Here is a 24,450-nt window from a genome sequence, read left to right as displayed (position 1 = left end):
CCAATTCCCTTAAAAATAAACCCTAGGAAAGGGAAAGAAACCCTTTTTTTCTCTTACTGCAAAATTATTGCTGTATTTAAAATTGCTTTCAGAATTCAAAGTCCTGGGTGAATATTGGGAAGCCTTGTGCTTTCATTTGCAGCATGTTTATAAGGCCGTGGCCACCTCTGCTGCCAGCCCCATGACCACGGTGCTCACCTGTGATCAGCATCCACTGGCGCTTCCCTCGGCTGGAAGCACGCGAGGTTTGGGGGGCTGGAAGAGTGCTCCCACACCTTGCTTGCAAAAAGGAATTTTCCAGCACGAGAAAAGCCCAGCAACCAAGGGAATCACCTTGGGCTTTACACCATGATCGCAGGGCAGCCTGAAGCCACTGCCCTTCACGTACGGAGCAAACAATTTAAAAATTCTCTAATATCACGGCTGTGTTTCTTTTTCCTTTCTATTTTGACACCGATAGATGGGACATGATGGATCAGATAGACTGAAGAGCAGTCCAAGGCGTAAGCAGTCTGAGAACGGATGTTTTTTTGATGTGATGTTTGACTTGGAGCCCTTCCCAGCATCTGTCAGATGGTCAGTGTATCCTCTGGCTGGCTGTACTTGCATACCTTAGCATGAAAGTTTATCCAGAAATGCTTTTTCTTGAAAGTGTTTGCTGTCATCTGTGCGCGAGCCTTTCAGAGCCCAAACCGCAGCCGGTTGGTGTGATGCTGAGGATGCGAGGGGAGCGGGGTGGCCAAGCACAGCCACCAAAGGTAGCACCTGGGGTTTCAGAGGCTTTCTAGCTTTTGGGGCACACACCCCTCTTCACTACCTCCTGTCTGGTAGAGGAAAAAACAAACAATGCAAGTACAACACATCACATCTATATAAAGAAGGTATTTTTTCCCCAGCATTGTTTATATTGGCAGAGAGGCAGACTTTGGGGTGCTTCAGCTGTTGCAATTTCCTCGTGAAAGACTATAAATATTTCTGTTTCTATAGACAGGCGGCCTGTGGAAGGAGCAGGACCGAACAGGGGGTGGCTAGGTTTCAGCTTTGATGGGGAACCGAAGCTGTGATTTCCACAACAAAAACGGGTTGCGCTCTGCTCCTCACAGCCCACCGCATCCCTAGCTCGACGCGGCAGCTCTTTTCTGTATCTTTTCATGCCAGCACCAATGTGTTACACCACCCAACCTGGCACGGGACAAAAGAAAGCAGAAGCTGGCTTTCTCCCTGCATAATTTTTGTCACTGCAAAATGGCACAGATTTATAGAGATGCTGGTTTGAGGCTGCATTCATTTCACAACACGCTCTTTAGTGGGACAGAACCACGTTTTACAGTGTGCCCCTTAAACAAAAACTTTGCAAATGCATTAAATATTGTTCTCAGCACTGCTACAGACACACGCTTTCACTTGGCAGGGAAAAACAAAACCAGGTAGCCCAAACTCTGTACATCCCTCTGCTCCCTGACGTGGGTTCCTGAAGCACTGGTCCAGCACAGATGCCTTTGTGAGGGAGCCTCGTGCTGTGCAGCCTACACTAAATTTACACTCACATAAAACACGTGGAATTAACAGCCAATGAATTGATGGCAAAAAAATCCTGCATAGGCGTGCTCCCCATTTTCTAGACAAGAGAAAGAGCATCCTGTGGCAAAGTTCCCTAATAACAACTCACGCAGTTCAAACACAGCAGAAAGCAGCTGACATCCAGCTCACGCAGGCAACAAGATGCACACAAAATATTGTCAAATGCCATGGAACAAAAAATACTAGAGAAAATAATAATCTGTTTTGAGGAAGGAAAAAAGCTGTTTGTTTTCTGGTCTGTTCTTTTTTTTTCAGATAAATTTGCTTCTCCAAACAAACTAGGTCCATGGACCATCAGGCTCAAGGTGAGCCTTGGCTTTTACACCCAAGCAGGACCGTGCGGTCATTTCTGCCTGCAGCTGTAGGTATCCTGCAGGAGGGACACCATCTGCCGACAGCAGCTTTGTGGGGGAAACACGTACTGGGAACAGAAGGGCTGGTTTTCTAAGGCTGTACCAGGTATTACCTGGCATTTCTGCGGCTGAGATTGGCTGGGATACCTGTAACGGTCATCCTTAAGAGTCACTGGCCTCTGGGAGCCGAGCAAAAGGACAGACCTCCAGGGCCAGCAGTGGTCTGGCAGGTCTGAGTACAAGTCCTCGTGCTCTGGTACCAGCCACTTCATCTTCTGGTGACTTTGTTCCCCATTTATACAATCAGCATTTATAATTTGTCAGATTTGTCGGAACAGACAAAAAAGTTTTAAATTTTTATAATTAAACACGATCTAAGCTGCTATTTTGCTTATTGTGCAAATGCCTCATCTAATTTCTAACTTAATGATGGACGGGGTAATATCCCTGTCCCTCCCATCATTTGCCATTTGCATGCACACTCTCTTGGTGGAGGACGTGTCACCACAGGAATAAGCCGTTTGGTGTTAGGAAATCAGCATCTCAGTAGCATGTGGGTGATAACAACAGGGCACGGCACTGCGTCGTCTCCCAGGACGGCGTCAGAGCCGCTGTGCCAGCCAAAGGCCGAGTGCTGCAGAAACGCCAAGCACCAAGTAGCTGGCTTTCCTGGAGTGTGCATGAAAGAGGAGAGAACTTCAATAAAAATGGCAAAGATAGGACAGGAAAAGAGTTTTTTTAGTCCTGCTTGATAACTATAAATTAATAACGTGCACAGTGACTTTCAGAGCATGATGACAACTATATAAACACCAAGATACAGCAAAAGAAGGACTTGATATGAAAGGACAATTGCTCAGTGGTTGGGTCTTGTGCATCTGCCCAGCTCCTGGTCTCACAGGAATGTCTTCGATACTGATTCCAGCACAGCAGGAACATGCTTTAATCCAAATGAAGAAGGTATAAAGCACAAAAAGTTCAGGGACAAGAAGGTACTGAGATGGTTGGTGCTTAGGGATGCAACATGAGAAAGGAAGCAAATGTGCAATTTTGCCCTCAAGTGGGGTTTTATGGCCCAAATCTTTCAGCACCAGGATTTACTAAAGAAACGCTGATCACTTAGTGTCCGGTGGCTGGAAACAAAGCAAACAGAGCAGTTCTTGTGCACATCCACAGAGAAGTCCATGGGGAACTCTGACGTCAGCTTCCAAAGTCGTCGTAATGAATCTGATGCCAGTATGTCTGAGGGTCTGATTAGAATGAAAAGATTCATGAAAGATAAGAATGAAGCTCTTTTCCAATATTTTTCTAAGTCCTTTTGCTTATTTTCATTGTGGTTTAACTTCACAGAATCACAGAATAATTCAGCTGGAAGAGAGTGCAAGGGGTCTTTCATCCCACCTCCTGCTCAAAGCAGGGTCACCGATGGGGTCAGACTAGGTTGCACATGGACTTATCCATCCGGGACTTGAAAATCTCAACAACATCTCTAGGCAAGCTGTTCCAATGCTTGATTGTTCTCATGGTGGGAAAGTTCTCCCCTGCAGGCATCTGAACCTCTCTCTCCTGTGCCAGTTTATGCCTGTTGTCTCTCGCCTTCCCACCACACGCCACCGAGAAGAGCTTGGCTCTACCTCCTCAACCACCTCCTGGCAGTTATGGGCAGACTACTACAAAGTTGCCCTTCAGCTCTGCCTGCACCAGCCCTTGTCCCTCTGCCTCTCTTCACAGGGCAAGCGCTTCAAGCACCCCAACATCTTGGTGGAGCCTGTCCCAGTCCTTACTGGGACATTCAATACCTGCCGTGTGCAGAGTACGAGTAGGTTAACAGAGCACGGAGCTCTGTTAGCAAGGGGCATCATGAGTAACTCCGTACTGCCTCAGAAATGCAGAGCTTTACTCTTCTGTCTGAACTCTTCCCAAAACCAAATGCAGTAGCTGGTGACCCCTGCTTCTTTCCACGGTAGAGCAGGGTTATTTGAAAGACACATCTACGCTTCTAATACAATTAGAAGATTCTTTAAAAAATGCAATCAGCTGCCAACTAGAGTGTGCACATTGCTTATACACATATTAATTATTGGAAGATTATGTCTAGCTTTGATTTCTTCACCTTGCATGAATAAGCACTAATGAAAAGACTTTAGAAAAGTGATAGAAGAATGGTTTCAGACTGATCTTCCCTATGATTATTTGTATCACGGAAAACTAAGGAAGCTTATTCTTAATTTGCCCAAGCAAAGATCAAGACGTGACATGATAAAGTTTACAAATAGAGATTTTCTGCATGGCAGGGAAGGGCATAATGCGATGCAGTGTTTAGAGACAGACTAGAAATAAACCCATATTTTAACAGTGGTTAAAATACCTGAGCAACAACTCAGTTGGCTTGAAGCCTTTCCTTCACTTGACTTTTAAAAGTCAGGTCTGGTTTAGACATCTTTAGAAAGATACACAAAAGTAACACAGATCAAAGACTGAACGTTTCTTTGATATAAGCATTACTGGACTAGATTCTTTGACCTGTTTTATACAAGGTCAAACTCGGTGATCACATCATCTCTGGGTTTCAGATCACTCTACGTGGTCATATGCTGACACATATGATGAGATCTTTAGCTTAGAAAAAGGAGTTGAAGGATTCTAAAGGATATATTTACTATATTTGTGCCATTACTTTTTTTCCTGCAGAACAGACAATAAAGCTAAAAATAATACTCAAATTCAAAATGAAAAATCACTTACTACAATATCCATCGCTTCTTAAACCATCTCAATAGAGACAGTAACTCCAAAACCGATTTAACCCTGAATAGTACCCATTGATGTAAGCGTCCATTGGAATTATCTTCTATTAACTGTACCTTGCTTTCTTTGCAGAACTACAACATACCAACCTTTAGGTGGTTTAGGCACTGAATAAAGAGTAAAAAAACCTACAAACTCTTCCAAGATGAACTCGAGAAAGATAAAACCCAAAGCATTAAATCTTGCATTTGATGAAACATAAAATCATCCACAAAAATTGAGTCCAATCATGAATGATCTCAATGACAATAAACTCCTAGTAACTTGAAAGAATGGAATGTGTGGGTGGCAACCAGACAAAGATAAATGCAATTAACCTAAGGGAATATGGATTCACTCTCTCTCATTAATCATCACATTTGGTTTTGTTGAAAACCTGGAAAGAACACATTACTGAATGCCACTTTTTATAATTTTCAAGCAAGCATTATAGCTGAGACATCACTAGATAATCACCACTACTAGCAAAAGATAAATGTATTCAGAAGTTAATATGGTGTAGGCTATTCTGAGTGAATTGCTTTTTTAAAGAGGAATTCATAACTCCCCCCTCAGTTTTACCCGAATCATTGCCCATGGGCACAATGTCTCTTCTGCAGCCCACAGGGATTGCTGCAATTTCTTTGTAAGCTTCCAGAATAGGGAATGTACTGCAATTCTCTCTCCAGCTATCAAGTGGTTTTACTGAATTATTTTGTGCAAGAGCTTGTGAAGCCAACTGTTAATACAGGAGGTTATGTTAAAATGAGGGTATAAAGGCCAGCTCTTCCTAACAAGAGGCACACACTGCATTTTCCAAAATTTCAAATGCCTTGTATCTCTGCTTGAATGGTTGTCATTTAGAAAAAAAGCGGGGGGGGGGGGGAAAAAAAAAAAGTGTAACCTGGTTTTCCTAGCTCCGAGACCAGCTGCGCAGTCAGGGCACAAACATGTATTTGAGCAGATGAGCAGGATTTGTGGGAATGCTCTTCCCTGGTCGCAGGAAAAAATAATTTGGGATGATTTAATAGCACTTCAGGAAGAGTGTGGTTGTACAAGAAATGCTTTGTGATCAGAAGAATGCATGAGAAATAGTCAAACTTTCCCTGGGTTAATTGCCACTTTGGGTACATCCACCACATTGCTTGAGCAGAACTGCCTCTTCCCTCACAAGCGCAGCCTCGAGAGCAGCCCAGCTCCAACCCCCTCCCAGTGACCTCTGGAAAAGCCAGCACTGACCCGGCACCCCAAGGCAAGACTGAGCCTTTAAGGCATAATGCTTTCCTAACTCCAGAGGATAAACGGCATCTTGCAACATGGCATCCAAAAAATGCAACAAAACCCAACATTAACAAAAAACAAAAGACAATAATAGAAAAAGAATTTGCCTCCGAATTCCTTCTTTAAGAATGTGGTTGCTAAACAGCATTGCTGAGAGGAAGAAATTACTTTGTCTTTCAAAAGTATGTGAGATTTCAAAGGTTCTGTCCCACTGCGGAATGAAAATAAAAGATGTTTTACAGCCTTTACATTTTTCACCGGTTCAAGGAGACCTCTGATTCCTCTTTCTTGTGTCAGGTCTTATAAACCCAGAAAGACCCTGAGTGTCTCCCACTCCGGTAGGACCCTTCCCAGCTGCCACAGCTCTGCATCACCAATACAAAGGTGAATTTCTCACTCACCTGCAGATTTTTATTCCATTAAGCACCATCTTCCACATTCCTTTCCTACACTTGAGCTTTCATATGACCCATTCAGGACTATTTTCTTGCTCTTCTAAAGGCTTTGAGAGCTGAGAAGCAAGTCATGGTATTCACAATGGGCCTTTCTTAAAAAATTTTCTTCAAACTGAGACAAAGAGAGTAAATGCTCATAAAAAGGACAGTTACAGTCCAAAAATACTCTGTGCCCAGTTCCTCCTGTTCCTGACCATCCTCAAAGGCATCCCTGTACTCTCAGCCCTGGCTCCAAAGCCCAGGGTGACTGGTGATTTTGTAGAGGGGGGCAGGCTGGAAACCCCTCCTGGCGGGGGAGAGGCAGGCAGAGCTGTGCGCAGCCGTAAGCCTGCAAACTCAGGCACCACCCTCGGTGCCTTCAGTGCCTGGGGAGGGAAAACCTTCTCCCAAATGTCCAGGCATCCTCCATGCTCCTGAGTACTTGTGGTACTCGAGGAAAAGAAGACAAAGCCTCAGATTACTGCATCTGCTGAGAAGGCAGCATCTCACTTAACACCTTCATGCTGTATTTGCATTTTTTGCATTTTTTCCACTGGGTTTTAGTTGACATCATGCAGATACAAGCTAGAAAAAAAAGGTAAATTAAGAAAAAAATTGCTTTTCTACTCCTAGAAGAGGTGATAGGATTTACAAGGGCCTGCATAAGTACCAGCATATAGGAATGGAAGTCTCATTTCTCCTGGGACTGCTGGGTGAGCTGGACCAGGGCAGCCCCCGCCTCCAGCCACAGTGCTCCTGTGCCTGAGCACCTCCATGCAGAGCGGGTCTTGGCGCTGGCTGGGAAGGACAGAACTGCTGTGCTGCCGGGTGGACACGGCTCAGGCTGGCGGGCAGAGCTTGGAATACATTAAACCCTTCTGTTGACATCAGTGTGTAAGCGGAGAACCGTGTTTACACACCCTGGGAAGTGAGGTCAGCACATGCGTTTCATTGCAGCCTTTTCACAGCAGCGAGGGGAGAGGGTGAGCCCTTAGAAGAGATGTGACCTTCTCCCTCATCTCTGTGGGACATCGCGACACCAAATCTACAACCTACAACGCTGCGCCGTGTGATTTTTCGCTGGCCTGGAACAACGATGAGTAAGTGAGAGAGGCGGCGTGCCCAAGTCCCGCCGCGGCAGGCAGCATGCTCCTGCTTCCCCAGCACCGCTGGTGTCAAGCAGAGAATTCTGTTTACCCTGCTCGAGATGTCAGCTCAAGTGGCTCAAGAGCCTCTTGTCAGTGGTGCAGACGGTCCTGGTTCTATCAGCTCTTGTAGTAACCAACGGGCACTGGAGAGCTCACTGGGAACTGCCGCCTGCTGTCACGGTCTGTGATTGCTGTTTGCCTTGAGTTCAGACCCATCTGAAAATACCAGCTCTATACTGGTAGTACCGGTGGCGTCTGGATCCCTGGCAGCAGAGCCATGGTGCTGTGCCACATGGACCCCCTGCACTGTGTCCCACTCCCAGCCCTTCTCAGACCTCTCCTCAGAGGACACGACATTTTGGCAGGAGAAGCAGCAGGGAAGCAAGGTGTCAGCTGTCCTTCGATGTCTCCAGACTAGTGGCATCAGCAACACCCATGGCATCAGCAAGGAAATGGTGCCCCGTGTCACCCCCAAGGATTCCTTTTCCCACCTTCATCCACTCTGCTGGCTCTAACCCAGCTGCCTTACCAGCCTACCCAACGGCCTGCTACAAACACTCCCCTTTCTGGGCTATTTTATTAAGGTTTGAAATTTTAAGAGATGCATTTTCCTTTAGCTTGACATAGGCCTATCACTGATGTGATGGACAAACCACAGTGAGACCATGGTACCGAGATGCAATTTCAGCTCAAAGGGCGATTTCCTTTATGGTCATTGGCTCCCGTGAGAGTTGTGGAAGGAGGAAGATGGTCAAACACCCATGAAATGAGCATGGGCAGCCCTGCCTGCAGCAGAGGCTGTGCCACTCTTGCAAGACTTACTAAATTCAGGGTTGATGAAATACAAAGACATGCTAGCTATTAAAATAAAAAGCTGAAACACCCCATTATTCAAAGGCTTGGCTAAAGCAGTCAAAATTCTTGGCCACAATTGTGCCAATTTTTACAGAGCGGCAAAAAGCATCTAAGAAAAAGGCCATTCCCCTGAATTTCAGTGCACTGATCTAAAAGACACGGGTATCAGAAAGCTTAAAAAAACCCACAACTCACCAGGATCTTTTACCTGGGAAAAAGTGTATTTTCTGCTCACCCTGTTTTCTAATACAGCTGAAGTATTATGGCTGTTCTTCAGCCTTGCCTTGTTCCTAGGAAGTGTGTACTATGGATTCAATTATATTAAAGGAAATAATTCTGAGAATGAAGAGGACATGAATCAGGTGTAGTATGTATACCGATGTCCCCCGACATATGGCACCTGTGCAGTCCCCTGACGACCTGAGATGTGGTCCAGCACCAAATAAAGCTTGTGCTAGACTGACTCTCTCATCAGAAAAGCAGACAAGAGGAGTGTAATGGAGAATTCCAATTATAATAGACACTGCCGGTGCTATGCTGGAAAGTTTGCTTGCCCTTTTCCCCAGCCCCTGCCATCATCACCACAGACACAGTGTTATCTGCGAGCTTCGCTCCACTCTCCACCCTCCGCAACTCCACTGGCACGTACAGCCCACCAGCAACAAAGGCAGACTGCTTACCTGTTGCCTTTTCAGGGTTATTGCACATGAAACACTGCCAAGCTCCTGCTTCCTCGCTGTAGCCGAATAAATCAAAGAACCTCACTTCTTCCAGGTGCATCTGCACATGGTCCAGGTCCTAGGCCAATAACGAGAAAAACCAAACCACTCAACAAGGTGAACCACCGCATGGGTAACAGCTCATGACCCAAAATCACAGCGGGATGGGATGCACAGCGGGCACTGAGCATCCCTTTCCGTATGTCTCCTGCAGACAAATGACCCGCCAGGGCAAAGGCGCCAAGCAGGACGTATCTCTCTCTACCGTCATTAGTAGCAGCTAATATATGTTACATATTAGTCTGCGGGAGGCAGCAGACTGGTCTGGGATTTTTTTTGCCTCTTCAACACTGCTGCCAGCAGCGCGCTCAGCAGTCCTGCCCAGCACATTTCCCACCAGCTGAACCATTTTTATTACCTCCAGCCCTCTCTCAGGATTTTTTTCAATGATCCAGAAGGCAGTGGTCGCCGCTAACACACTGCAGTGCTGCGGAACCTCCTGGCCTGCTGGGTCCCCCGTCACAGCAGGAGTTAGCGGCTGGGGACTGCTATTTTTTTTTTTTTTTTAAAGAACTAATAGAGGCTCTGAAGCCAGCCCCCTGTGAGAAGCACTAATATGAATGTTTAATACGAATGTTAATATGAACGTTTCCAAAAAATGCAGCAACAACAGGACTGATTTAGCTCACATAAAACCCAGGTAAATGTGATGTTATTCTGTCAGTGACAAACCAGGAAAGTAAGGATTATGCATCTGCAAAGTAAACTGAATGTCTGGCCCGATCAAGTAAGCCTACAGAAAGTACATTTGCAGCTCCGAGTATAGGAGAAGCTACAGGATGCTCTTTTTTAGGCAATTAACAGCACTGTATAATTCAGTGTATTTTAAATCCCGTTACTCAATTTTAAAACAGATGGTGATCTCACACTTAAGCAAACATTGGTGTTAAATAACAGCAACCAAGTTACTCACTGCAAACACAACAGGAATTTCTAGAACCACTCAGAAAACACTCCTGTCGCTTGTGTGGAGCCTTCACGAGGCTGCAGCAGCACGCGGCGGCCCAAAGACAGCACAGCTTTACGCAGCCTGCGGGGAGGCGACCAGCCCTTGCGGGGCAGCCGCTCATCGCAGCGCCCACGGCTGTGCAAAGGATGCAGCTGTCTGATCCCGGCCTTTCCAGAGAAGCTTTAGGGAAGGAGAGGGAGCAGGAGGCTGGCTGGCTCGGGGAGACCCGGCACCATGGCCTCTCCTTCTCAGCCCGCTTCAACCTGGGAAACGGCCATAAGAACCGAAACAGCCGAGAGCACTCCGAGAGCACTCCGTACCTCTGGCCATGGCCCCGGGTAACAGGCTCAGCTGAGCCAAAAGTCACGTTTTAACTTAATGGGGGCTCTTGGGTACCCCCACCCGCTGCACGCCAGAGGCCATCTCCTGGTGGATTTTAGGCTGTCTGATGGAAGTTTTGTGTTAACAGCTGGACTTGATGGTCTCAAAGGTCTTTTCCAATCTGAATGATTCTGTGATTCTAAGGATGGCAAGGCAGAACAGGGAGCACGACTCACACCACCTGAGAAGCCCCAAATGAGAAAGGTTGCCTTCCCTTTTCCAGAGGAACACGCAGAGAAATAGGCTTGACAACGCATGGGAAGGCAACAGTCACACCACAAAGGTCTCGGACATGTGTCGGCTTTGTTTGCAAGAGGGTGCTGCAGGGCTGCAGCCTCCCAGCTCGGTTTCTCTCCCCATCCTCGCATGGGAGACGAGGCTGCAACGGAGAGGTCCCCTGCCCTCCTGGGCTCCTCGGTGGGCTCCCCCGGAATGCTCCACTGTGTGGTTCCTTGTGCCTCCTGCGCCTGTCCTCCGGGACAGGGCTGCACCCGCACCCCGCACAGCCAGCTGCCCTGCCCCAGCACGCTCAGACTGGGGATCGCGGGTAAAACATGACTATTTTGCTCTGTACCAGCTCTTTACATGTTGCTGAAGTTCTTACTTTCCTCCAAAGAGAAATTCTATATGTTCGAGGAATTTAGCTGGCTACTGTGCTGTGCAGCAGGAGCACTGCGCAGCTTCTCTCCATGTTTCTCCAGCTGCTCGGCTGGCAGTGGATCCGACAGTCCGCGCCTCCCTGCCTCCCTTCAGATACTCCCTGCGTGGTGTGGGATGCCCAGCAGATCCTCCCTGGGTAAGGGGAGCTGAGTCCTTGGGAGGGACAGACCACACAGCCCCCCAGGCTGTCCGCCCCACGGTGGGCTCCTGATGGAGGGGCAGATGGCCCCTGCCAGAGCATGGCCAGCAACACACCCTGCCCCAACGTGCCCTGATCCTCCTCCCACTGTGTCATCTGGGAGGAACAAGACAATGATGGAACTGCTTTCAGCAGGTCTGTGCACGTGTATGACACTGAGCAGAAAGCCTAGGAGCATCTCCAGCCTGTCAAAAAACTCTTTTAGTGGCTGCCATGGGCCAATTCTAGACTGAAAGAGAACAGATATCACAGAAATATCAATGCAGCAATCTTTTTCCACTCTGTACTCTCATGCACTTGAAATAATCTGCTATAAACCACTTATTTCAGGAGGGGAAGCATGGGGAAAAAGCCTAATTAGAGAGGAGAGATTTATCTCATCCCCATGCTCCATCATCTTGAAAACTTCAGTGACTCCATTGTGAAAACGTGGCGTTTCTTTCTGCTGCGTAAACTGAGACAGCAAAGAAGGAAAGGGAAGAACAGGACTAACAATGGCTTACAAATGTTAATTATTCTCTTGCAAGGCTGCTCAACAAAAGACTCTCTCTTAAGGCATCACACGGGGCTTGTGAAGTAGTCACCATCTCACTCTTCTGACACAGCATGAGTCAACCCAAAGAATTCAGCAACGAGCTCAAGACCGGCTTAGTTTCTGTAATATGGCCTGCCTGTACTTTGATAAAGAACTATGAAGCAACTGAACGGAAATCTGTAAGGGTGCACATCTGGAAATGCTTTACTCCTGGCACATCTTAAGCTGTGCTGTATAAATATTTTTTGTGGCACGAACAGGCTGCCCAGTGAAACACAACATGCTTTCTGTAAGCCAGGTATTCACTGCAATTCCTTGCACATGCATCCTGGGCCAAACTCAGAAATGCCTTACAGTGATGTAAATCTGAAAATATTTCTCAGAATTTACTCTAGAATAAACCATTGATGTAATGCATTTTTCAAACCTAGAGAAAATCTTTTAGAATACATATTGAAAAAACAAAGTCTAAATTCATTTACTCTGGACTAGCCGTGGATTTGCAAGACAAAACAGGGAGCAACTGCAGAGCAGTGCTGCAGCACGGACTTTGCTTGGGTCTGGGGGCTGAACCTTCCCCACGTGCCCACAGCACAGAAATCCCTCAGTTCTGATAAAGCATTCAGACACAGCTATAGCACGATGCATAAAACTTAATATAAAGTACAATATGTGACGCTGATGCTGCATTTATGTCAACAGATGTTAAAACATTTCAAATGCAGGGTGCCATACTCATTGAAACAAGCACAGCCCCATAATGCTGCTTCCTGCACTACTGGAAGAGGAATAATATTAACAAGTACTGTAACTTTGTCAAATAGTCCACAATATTTGAAGTTCTATTAGCAACGGGAAGACCTTCTGAAAAAAATAATTCAGATTACAGCAGAAGCTTAGTCTGTCAAGCAAAGTACCAGGTCATGCCGGGAATGCTCTGGCTAGATTTTTGGGGAATGTAGAAGCTGAAGGAAACCTTCCCTACGGCAGACCTAGTTCTCACTCCCAGAAAACTCAATGGGACTTTCTCGCTAAACTGAAGGAAACTGCGCTAGAAACAAGCTCGGGTTCCACATTCATGAGCAAACCCAAGAGGAGGAAGGTAAATCCAGCAGCACACTGCGGAGCCCGGGGCTGAACACTGAAGTCTTTGACATTTCAGGCACATTACATCTGCCTGCCCTCAGCCTCCCAAGGCTGTCAGACAACGCGCAGCTCCTGGACTTCCCAAACTTCAATCCACTGCCTGATTCATTAAAGCAGTGAAGATCAGTATCTCATCTTCCAGCTCTGCTATTTTGGGAACTCAGAGATACAGTCACCGTCATGGAGTGATGAAAGTTCCCCAAACAGGCCAAATGCGAGCGTCTGAGCAGTAGTAGGATTATGCGATGGATGCGCTTGAGACTAATCATATTTCTAGGGTGTTGGACATGTTTTATCGAATTTGTGTGCATGATGCACTACATCTAATCCTACCCATGAAGGCATGCTCTTTCCTGAGCTCTTTATTCACCCCAAACTCCTTTACATCTCCACCAGCTCTGACTTTGGACTCTTAGATCTTGGCAGGGACTCAAGTTAAGCCAGTATCGAACAGAAAACCAGCTCTAATACCTTGGGGTGAGTCAGGCCAGGATTTCAACAGCAGCTAAAATACTTAGCGCAAGCTCCACTGTGCCTAAGTAGCACTGGCCCATCAGCTGGGTCTCAGCTGTGGAGAGCCCCTGCTCCTCTCACGAGGCGCAGCAGGAGTTCCCACTTCAGTGCCACGTTATCCTGGGGGTTCAGAAGGTGTTTCTAACAAAACTCCTGGTTTTAAATCAGCCATAACCTAAGTAAATTAATCTTATTCAGTCAGACATCTTAATGTGTACAATATTCTGAGAGCGAGTATTTTAAAATCGCATTTGACAATTCATTTCATCCAATTGAGCTGGATGGAGACATTCAGGAATAAATAGATATTTGTTTTAAAATCCTACAGCATCCTTTTCCAAGAAGCCTGATTAATAGCTTTGAAACAGCATTTGCTGAAATCCCAGAGACAGTAAACAGCTTTGAAAGAGTAATCTTTTAAACTGATGGGGGTAACTAACGCTGCATGTGCAAATGATCATTTCCATAAAAGCCAAGTCTGTGTTTAACTAGGTGAATTTCCAAGTGCCTGCCAAAAAGTTCATAGTGGCAGCTAATCTAAATCCAAAGTTTGAAACTGCAGGCAGGAAAAAAAATATCCATATGTAGCATCACCAGTTTTCATCACGTCGGAAGCAATCCGCATGAAGCATGGAGCAGGGGGTGGAGAACAAGCCTGGACACCTTTCAAAGCACAGCGCAAAACAGCAGTGCGGACCCTCTGCGGAGGATGAAAATATCACGGCTGGCAAACACGTCCCAGCCTCCCCACAAGCCGAGTGCTTCACATAACAGGGAGGTCAGAGGCACGCACTCTGCATCACCGCGTGCCCAGACAGGAGAAGAGGACTTGGCATGTCAGCAAGGCAAAGAAGGGGAAGAGGCAGGGAAAGGGGGTTTGTTTTTCACGATTTGAGCCCGGCAAAGACTTGCTGTAGCTATTGTAAAGGTCCTTGTACAGCTGTTCTAAAAGTCAGGGCAAAGTTGTTCTGCTAATTTTTTTTCCTGAGAAAAATAAAATCTTACCTTTTGGTGTGGAAACGTAGACTGGATCATGGCAGTTTCAAAACTGTGTGTCCCCTTAAGCTGTGTCTTCTCCCACAGGGCCTTAAGGACTTGCACAGAATTACTCTGTATGGACAAAGGCTCTGCAAACAAGCTCTGAAGGAAATGTTGAAAACAGGATTTCAAGCATTTTTTACTTGGCCATTAACAAAGAGCAACTTGTTCTTACAGTGGGACAGTGTGCAAATAACCAGGGATTATTTCATTTCTCTGCAAGGAGATACGATGGATCAATATTCATACAACTAGAGAAATCTTCAAATATTTAATTTCCTTCGGGGTTTGGTTTTTTTTGTTTGTTTTTGTTTTACGTTACACAACTTTAAGGTCTGTGGCTCACCGCTACACACAACACCTCACATGTCATTTTTGCATTGAAATGCCAGTTTATCCAAATGTTAGCAGCACCGGGCTCTGTGGACCAGGCGTGGATCTCGGCGACATGCATCTCTTTGGAAAAGACATGTCATTTGCCAGTTAATGTGAAGAGATGTTCGGCACCGCTGCAGGTTTGCCTGTGTTTATTTGGACCTGACTGCAGCTCTCGGTCCTCATGTGGGGAAGAATAACAGCGTGGTGTTTGCAACTGCACTGAACAGGACAACATGCAAGAGAAGAAACTCCACAGAACACATTCAGCACAGATTTTGCTGACAGAGTAGAGGAATTTTCAGTCCCTGAACATTCACAAAACAAGATGAAACCCATGTTGGGTTGGGTGCTCTCACCTCCAAAGCTCCCTATTTCGAAGGACAGCCAGGACGCAGCCTTACACTGCCTTGAGTTATTCTAGGAGTCAGCAGCATGAAGTTCTCATTGTCTAAACTGCACATGAGGTCAATGTTACAGGAACTACTGTGGCTGAGAGAGCTTAGCATTTCTGCCTCTACTACATCTACTACATGATCTTGTAATTAAAAAATGCACTCGCATGCAGGAACCAAGTTAAGAATGCACAGACAAATCTGATTTTCCATATTTCAAGTATTTGATTTTGCAATATGAACAATATCCTTTTAATGTAGGTTTCCTGGATGGATGTTCCTCCTCTTTCTGAGCAGAAGCCCAACAGCCCTAATCGCATAGTCTGGCACCCAACCAACACAGAGACATTTCTGTAAGACTCAACTCAAGGAATTTTATTGTGGCTGAGGCAATGCATTTTTCCCAGAAACAACTGTATCGCTTTGCCCAAATTAAAAGGGAGAAGCAGTCCGCTCCAGGCAGCCACCTGGCACGAGAAAATGGCAGCCCAATTAGTTCGTGTTTGGCAAATTTATGAGTAACTGTAGGGAAGGCGTTAGGAAGGGACGTGCCAGGCAGCCCCTTGCTTGCTGGTGCTACCACAGCGGCATGACGCTGGCCTGCCTGATGAGGGAAATTAAACTCTAAATCATAAAGCGTTAAAGGATTATTTTAATGAATGAATCTGTGAAACCAAGCATCCTGTCTATCGAATAGCTTAACACCACCCCTTACTCTAATTTTGTTCCTTTTGTTAATCATCACTTAACTGCAAGACAGCTACTCTTCCTGCTGCCCCGCAGGAATAATTTGGTGTTTCACAACTTCCACCTGAGAGTTTCGAAACATGACAGAACTATTGACTAATATTTTAAAAATTAAATAGAAAGCAGGGTCACGAAGTTAAGGATCTGTTCTGGAGAGCTGAGTGAAAAAATCTCTCTTGCTTTTACTTTCCCAAAATGCAATGTCAGACGGAATATGGATCGACTAGCAAAAAGGGAATAAAACCACGGTAACTAGTATTGAAACTTTCAGAACCCATATATTAGTTGTCTGTCTGTGAATCTATGACAGATTTGGTGAAAAATACATTTTTATCACCAGCCTTTCATTTAACTTATTATTAACACACTATAAATACATTTTATGTCAAATTTATCTCTTGTACAATTTCACAGGCTTAAATAACGTTATTCCAGGGCTGAATTTAGTGCCCTGTATTTAATTTACTCATAGTTATATATCCAGTACTTAAAGGCCTTAGGATTTCGAACAAAAGAAAACCATAAATTATCTGACATGAAACACCATCCTGATGTACAGCAGACATGAGCACTCAGTGCAATACAAGAGGAACTTTTTTTTTTTGCCCCCCATAAAAAAGCATATTAAGTGCTTGGTTTACAGCATGTTTGCAAAGACACAAACCAAACCGCATTGCTTCGAGCCTGGCCCCGGCAGCGTGGGGGGGGTCTGCTGGGGACTCCTTGCCTGGGGCCAGGGGATGCACCGGCACAGCTGGAGCAAACTAGAAAAAAACGTTGGGAATAAAAATAAAGTTTTGGAAAGGATAGGTGGAGTGGGACAGACGCAGTTAGCCAGTCCGGGGCAGGGAAAACCACGGGAAATGGGGGCAGCAGGTGTGGGGCAGCATCCAAAGGAAGCCGGACCCAGCAGGACCACGTGGGGATGGGGAAGGGGGGTAAAATGGGCACCTGAGTGCAGAGGAATGGGGAAGCAAAATAATATGCCCCAGTGAGCTGGGAACTATGTGAGCTCAATAGTCCTGACAGAAGGTGGAACTAGCAGGGCCACATTCAGAGCAATCTGGGAAGGGGTTAAAGGGAGGGGGGTTTCAATGGAAAATGTATCAGGAAAAGGCGAGGCACGAGGGAATAAAGGTGGAGTCAGTGATTACACTGTCAGTGCAACTGATTCAAACCATGAAGCACAGGCAGAGCAGAGGTCATTGTGCTCAACTCCGGCGGCGGCTGCGCAGTGCCGGGTGAGGTACGCCAGCCCTGCCGCTCGCTCCTCTGCTTCTGCTCCTCCTTCCTCGTTTCTGTGCAGTTTAGAACTTTAGCCCATATTTTTCAGCACCTGTTTTCCTCTCATCAAGAATAAAATGATACATTTATAACGTAATTCATTTATTCTCTCTAGGTCCAGTTAAAATTCAGCCTCTTTCTTCAGGTTTTCATTTACAGTCAGTCACCTTCTTTATTTATTCTCCCTTTCGTCTTGTCTCCTCATTGCTGTTTTTGCCTCTGCTCTTCCTCGCTTCCATTGCTTTGCTCTGTCACTGTCTCTCCTTCCCTGACCACCCTCAGCTTGGCCCCTGACCATCCTCCTTCCTCACCTACAGCAAAGCCCTGTCCCCACAAACCGCTCACACAGGCACCTCCGGATCCAGAGGACCCGCGACTTGTACCACCAACGACGCACCCAGACACTCCTACTGACCTGCATTTTTGAAAAACATTTTTTTGTATTTATTGCTAGGAACAAACACAGCAAAGAGCAATTTGAACTGTTAGATTCACAGCATAACTCGCTGTGCTTGTTTTAAATTTCTGATAAATCCTTCGTATTTCTAAGGTTACATTGGGGTGGGATGAACTGCAATGAACAGTTCTACATAGGTTAAGAAACTGAACCTTACTATTTAAATGCAAAACCCCATCTGTTTCATCTTGAAGTGTGAATGTAGGGTTTTCTCTTACAATTTCATACTGCTTGTAACCTATTAGGAAATCCCACATATGTCCAAATGCTAGGCTATATTTGGAAACCATATTAAACATGAGAAAAACAGCTTTAGGGTTGGTAAGAGAACAGCAGTGATGAGATTTGCAAATCCTGCTCAGTCAAAACTTCTGCAGTAGAAAGTCCCTGTGGCTGCTGCACCTCTAACCTCCACCTGCAGCCTCGGGCTTGGTTCTGCTCCCCTGCAAATCCACTGCTATGCTCCTGTTCATTTGCAAGGCACCTAGGACTTACTGGAAGTTTTGCCTGAAAGAGGACAATAAGGTTTCATCCCACTTTTTTTAACCCCAGACTTTGTAATCTCTCCAGACAGTTTGAATTTGTTGTATTTAATAGAAATATAAAGACTTATAAGCTGCAAAATCACTTCAACCCACTATAGTGATTTTCTGAGAAACCATAAGGGTTACAAAGTACTGTGGATTAGCAGCATATTTAAAGAGATGAACCATTAACACACCTTTTTTCCAGGTACAACGTGAACAATATAGAGGTGCCACTAATTTGTATTGCACACACCTGCTGAAAGAGGAACATGATATGGATCCACAGCGGAGGCTGCCGGCTGACGAGGGTAAAACTGGATTTACTGTACAAGCAGTAATGGCCCTTCAGGGGACAGCTGAAAGACAGCTTTGCGACACAACTTCTAACAGTATCTAGAAATAAATATACAGATTATTAAAGTCAAGTACATAAAAGACAGAAATCTACGTGTCCGTTAGCAGTGCACATGCAGTCATGCAGCGCCTAGGCATGCACTTCCACTCCGCAGGAATCTCAGGCTGGCTCAGCCCCTGCGGCATCAGAAGGGCGGTGCTGAGCCTGCACCCTTACATTAAACACAAGCCATCAGACAGTACAGGAGAAATTTAGTCTGCAGTGCTTTAAATCTTTGGTAGCAATCATCTGCTCCCAAACGCAAAAGGCGCGATGCAGCACACAGTCGGGATGTTCAGCTCCTTCGTGCTTTCTCACGCATTTGGTACCGTTGTTTGGCTTATTGAACCAGACAGATCTGTCAAAACCGTGCATTACTTATTTTTATTTAAAGAATTTCTTGGAAAAAACATCCCATATTAGGAAAGAGCCATATGGGGGCCTGTCATTTGTGGAATCCTTGCCGAGACCTTGTGCGGCTGAAAGCTGCTGTCTGTAGGGACGGAGGAGTGTGGCGCACGGCTCCCAGCCAGGAGCAGCTCCTTCAGCCACTGGTGAAAGCTGCGGCACTTCCCCTTTGCCGTGGATTCTCCAGGAGCCAAAAGGTGCATAAATCGATTTACAACGCTACTGTGCACGTAGCATGTTTGCTGTACAGGCTATCTTACAAATCCATCACCAGGAATACCACAGTTTCAAAGAGGAGTATCAGTGAGTATTCACTGAGCCCTGCATCACCGCGGGGAGCTGATGTAGCGGCTCCTGCCCCACCGTGAAGGCTCCCAGCACAGCTCCTCACCCCGTCCACGCAGGAGCTGCAGCCCCACAGCTCAAGTCCACCTGAGCCTGCCTGTGCACAGATGCTCTGGCTACAGCCTGGCTTTAGGGGCTCCAGGTCCTACAAATCCCACTTCTGAGCTGATTTTTACACACTAAGCCAGGGAGCTGCAGCTCTTGCCACATTCTCTGAGAGGCACAACAGACAAGGGACAGGAATCGTCGCTGCTGCCATACTGCAAGGAACAACGTGACACAGTGACTTGCTCAAATCTGCAAGCCAATGCACAGGCAGCTGCTGGCAGAGCTCCTGGGCCACAACTGCTGGCACAGCCACAGACTTTGCAGCAAAAAAACACAGGGAGAAGGAAAAGGTATGGAGCGGCAGGTCCAGCTGGACAAGAGGCTGCAAACGCACTCACAGGTGCACGCCGGGAACAGCAGGGTACATCAGTTCACAGCTGTGCCTGGTGTCACCTGCTTAGTGCACAGGTTTTCACCAAAAGCGCGGTTTGACTCTTTGTCCCAGCTCTGGGGTACTACACACAAAGCGTCTCCAAGTCTTGCTGCTCTACCAAATACCAACCATTTATGCCACCTGTGATGGCATCACCTGTTGATAAAAATCCCGCAGAGGTTATGTGGAATCTGAAGGTGTCCTTTGGGGTCAGCTGCTCTGTACAAAGCTAAATGCTGCGTAATATTACCTGACTCCAAACTTCCCGTGCTGGTTTGAACTGGAAATGAAGCCCTTGAGATGCACAATTCTGTTTTTGCAAAATATTGACCTTGAACCCTCATTCTCTGTCTTTGGATGACTGCTCATAATGACTAAAGCACATTAGGCATAACCTGATCAGGCTGCTTAATGAACTTAAAATAGTGGTATCATTTTATAGCCCTTTTGAATGGGAACAAGAGGCTACCCGAGCTAAAAAGGCATGGAACACAGAAGACTGAGATCCTTAGATGATAACCTTGATGCAAAGATGGGAGAGAGCTGCACCCTCTTCACCCAGCTGGACAGTTGAACTTGGAAAGGGAGAGGGGAACAACCGGTCCCAGCAGCTGCTGCCGCCGCGCTTGTTTCCCAGCTAAAGGCAGAAATGGCACAGACAGACAAGCGCCCGGCAGTGGCTGCTGAGCCTGCTAGGCTGATCCATGCACAAAGCCACCGCTGTCCCTTTCCCAAGGCCCTGGCATGCCAGCACCTGCAGGGTCAGAGCCAAAGCACACCAAGCGGAGGGAGCAGTCATCCGGCCAGGTCTGGCCGCACCATGCCCACAGGATGAACCGTGCGGCTGAGGAGGCTGACACGGGCCAGCTGTGCAGGGAGCATCACCCAAGGTCGCGTGCTATCCTGGTGAGTCACCCTGTGGTGAAGGTGTAGGAATAAAAAACGCTGTAAGAAAATACCCTAACTGGAAAAATTACTTGTAGCTTTTTAGAAAATGTAGCTAACGGGACAATTTAAATAGCACAGCCTTCTGAATCTAATGACAACGGGAGCCAGCAACAAGGAAGACTGATAACAGAAGCAACAAGGAAGACTGATATCAGAATGCAGCCTTTCTGTCCAACAACAGATCATCTTGAAATACTTATTGTTTTAACATTTTTCATCGAATCAAGATGTGGAAGCATAGGAGAGAAATGTAATAAATTCAGTATTTCACAGCAAACCATGATGTATGAGGAAAGAGTTTACTGGAGGTACAAAACCCCAGTTTCCCTAGAGCAAAAGCATCAATGGATCAGATTGTCACTGAAAATGCAGAAAATTTAAAACTGGGATATTGGAACCTGCTGAAGATGCTACAGAGAGACCAGATGGCTGGGAGAAAAAACTTTAGAAGCTGGCAAGTGGAAACCAGTTTATTAGCCTTTGACAAAGCTGTTTGAATTTGCTGAGAAAGGAAAGTCACCAGTGTCAAGCTGGGGCTGCAGAGCTCGTTGAGACTCCATTGTAGCACAGGAGAAGAGACCTGAGATGTAACAGCACGGGAAGATTAAAGTTATGGTTCAGAAAAAACAGTAGAGTCACTACACATACTGTGGGGAAACACACACCAGCCAAAGCAATGCAGAGTATTTGGAAGCGAGCACAAGAACAAACCAGACTGTAGCGACCACAGCGTAAGGGCTGACAACAGCACTCCTTCCTCAGAGAGCACTTACACGGTATGATCAGCAGTGTTATAGCAGATGAAGCTTGGATTATCTGGAAACCAATGGGGTGTTCATTACTCTTTAATCGGAGGCAGGTAATAAGCCAATGTGGGGCCAAAGCAGAAGGAAAGCCACAGGCTCCAGGAGGTCAGAGGGTCAGACCAGGCAGCGAGCTTTCCTCCCGGAGAGGGAGCTCATGAACCAAGTCAAAATGATGTTGAACTGAACAAGACTACAAACATCATGCAGATCACTCCCCTCCAAAGAGGCAGGACCTAGACCAGCCCCGGCTCTCCTAACCCATGGGTGAGCCAACAAGAAAACCCAGCTGTATTTGTGTCTAGAGAGTGCATTAACAGAGGACAGCTTTGAAGACATTTCCTTTGCTTTGAGGCAGCAATGGAAAGAGGAGCTGAAGTGGGGCCACTGCTCTTGGCTACTCCAAGCATATAAAAAAAGGAGGTGTGCTCACTGGTGTTAGGAAATATGGAGTTTCCTCTTGTGTAGGCCTGAAAAAATGAATATATTACAGGAGAACGTTGCCTCGAAGAAGGAAAGAATCTGCACAAAGTGGTGGCTTGATGTCAAGAATTGGGCATTTGTAGACTGCACTTTGAAGAAGATGATATTGATTTGTGAACACTGACTGAATCCTGTGGAAAGTGGCGGTGCTGTCTGGGTCACGTCAATCACTCCAACGCAAACATACTCTAAGAACTACAGCGGGACAATATTAGACCATAAGCTTTCAGCAGCAGAAAGCCAGGGCTTAAAGTTAAACCAACAAAGATGGAAATGCTGCTAAACTGAGATAACAGTTCTGAAAAGAAAACTAACTTAGCTGGAGACCACAGATACATCGTGCCCATAAGCAATACACCTTAGCAGGAAAAAGATGGGCACAAAATCCACTACTCTTGGATTAGTGGCTATGGGGAAAATCTGAGTTTAACCTAGTTACCCAAATCTACTGGTTCATACCCAAACCTTCCAGTGTTCAATGTTCAATATAAAGGAGGTCGAGAAATGGAAAGGGTTAATTAGAGCAACCCTAAGTCCTGGGACATATTAAAGCACAAAACTAAATGATGTCTCCAAGGAGGTTGTTGACAGAATGCTTTTCCAACAGCGTGGTCCAAACTAAAGACCCCCGGTTTATGCATCACAGATGCTAACAAAACCTGAACTTCAATACACTCAACCAGAAGTAGAGGCTTGGCCTTGGTCCAACGTGTGTGAAAAGTTTAATGCTTCATTATGAGAAATCGCTCTCAGCTAAAAGTGACCATAAACCACGTACTGCCACTGCGATAAAGAGCTAGCAGTCAATGCCTTCCTCTTCAGTGAGTACAGCGGTTATTTTTTCAGTTCCAAATGTATGAATTGACAAGGAACCTGGGAGGCATTTAAAGGCTGCAGACAAACACTGGAGTGCATTAAACAACTGAGCAAGGCACCAGAGCCCACAGCCAGACTCCTTGTCACCCACAGTAAGGCCACATCAAGCAGCCCTGGGCAGCCTCCCACAGAAGCCATCAGAGCTGTGAGCAGAAGGTGACAGGGCTCCAGGATACCAGCCCCTGGGTTAGCAATTACAAAAGGGAGCCCTGTGCTAGGTAGGACTGCGTTTGATGGGACTATTAAGGAAATTCCTAAATGCTGCAGAACAAAAAAATTGTAAAGTATATATGGAAAGACAAAAACCTAACAAACTGCTTAGCAAGACATTGTGGATCACACAGAAAAATACCGAGGCTGATAACACATGCCAAAATAAACGTCAGCTCAGGCACTGGAGTCCATGCTGGCTGCGCAAAACGTTAGTTCCTGGAAAAAAGCAGCATTCCTTTGTCAAAATCAAGTGAAAAAAGCCTCCTACTCAGACAATGTTCAAACCTCTGGTATGGGATGAGCGATTACTCATAGCTATTTCTGCTACATTTGATGTGTTGGATTTGGCAATGTCTGATAACAAGCCAAGGTTTACTACGTGTGGTTTTCAACAGTTTGCAATGAACTACCAGTTTCAACACATAACAGCTAAGCTCAGTTATCCCAAAGTCAAAGGAAAGCAATATTTAAATAATCAACCTGTTCTGATGAAGGCTAAGATAACCCCGATCCATATGTAGCACTACTATTACATTGTATTTCACTCAAGTGCAAACCAACATGCCAGTACCATGGGAATTCATTTTTATGGTCACAGGAGACATGTAAATAGATAGGCAAGGCAAAACTAGTTTCTTGTCATCACCTGGGCACATTGAAGCTGCCCAGAATGAAGCTGGGCACGTTTTCAAGAAATGAAGTGTCAGAAAAGTATTTACATTGTGCTGTTTCACAAAATGCTTAAAATGGGGGAAAAAAAGTTATCATTTTAATTCATAGTACCATCAGAGACTGACCTACCAAATGTGAGATTGGCACACTGGGTATACACACACTGCAGAATAGCCAGTGGGCTGTTTTATCACTAACTCCCGTACAGAGACAGACCTCTAACTAAAAATATGAATTGTAATAACCATGGTTTGAGTCATAGTCTTCCAAATTTGACAGCATCCACTGAAGATGAAGGAGCAGAACTAAAAGCAACTGCCTTCCTGCGGTTCTGCTCACTGGAGCACTTGCCACCCACAAATGTGCACATCTGCTCACCTGTAACCGAGTGCTCAAGTGTCTG

General features: G+C 45.9%; 1 protein-coding gene across 3 annotated transcripts in view; it reads right to left on the bottom strand.

Annotated features, from left to right (window-relative positions):
- Positions 1 to 24,450, bottom strand: part of VEPH1 (ventricular zone expressed PH domain containing 1) — a 101,987-nt gene that overhangs the window by 18,874 nt on the left and 58,663 nt on the right. For all 3 annotated transcript variants that reach the window (XR_008749431.1, XR_008749432.1, XM_055817354.1), the window contains exons 11-13: positions 18,678 to 18,817; positions 14,607 to 14,741; positions 9,120 to 9,237 (exon numbers count right to left, since the gene is read on the bottom strand). Coding sequence is in view for 1 of the 3 variants with exons in the window: in XM_055817354.1 (XP_055673329.1) it covers positions 9,120 to 9,237; positions 14,607 to 14,741; positions 18,678 to 18,817 (393 nt within the window). In the remaining 2 variants the exon portion in view is untranslated. The remainder of the gene's footprint in view (positions 1 to 9,119; positions 9,238 to 14,606; positions 14,742 to 18,677; positions 18,818 to 24,450) is intronic.

This window comes from Falco peregrinus, chromosome 12, assembly GCF_023634155.1.
Source record: "Falco peregrinus isolate bFalPer1 chromosome 12, bFalPer1.pri, whole genome shotgun sequence".
NCBI lineage: Eukaryota > Metazoa > Chordata > Aves > Falconiformes > Falconidae > Falco > Falco peregrinus.
Note: the sequence above shows the minus strand (reverse complement) of the source record. Positions and strands in the feature narration are given on the sequence as shown.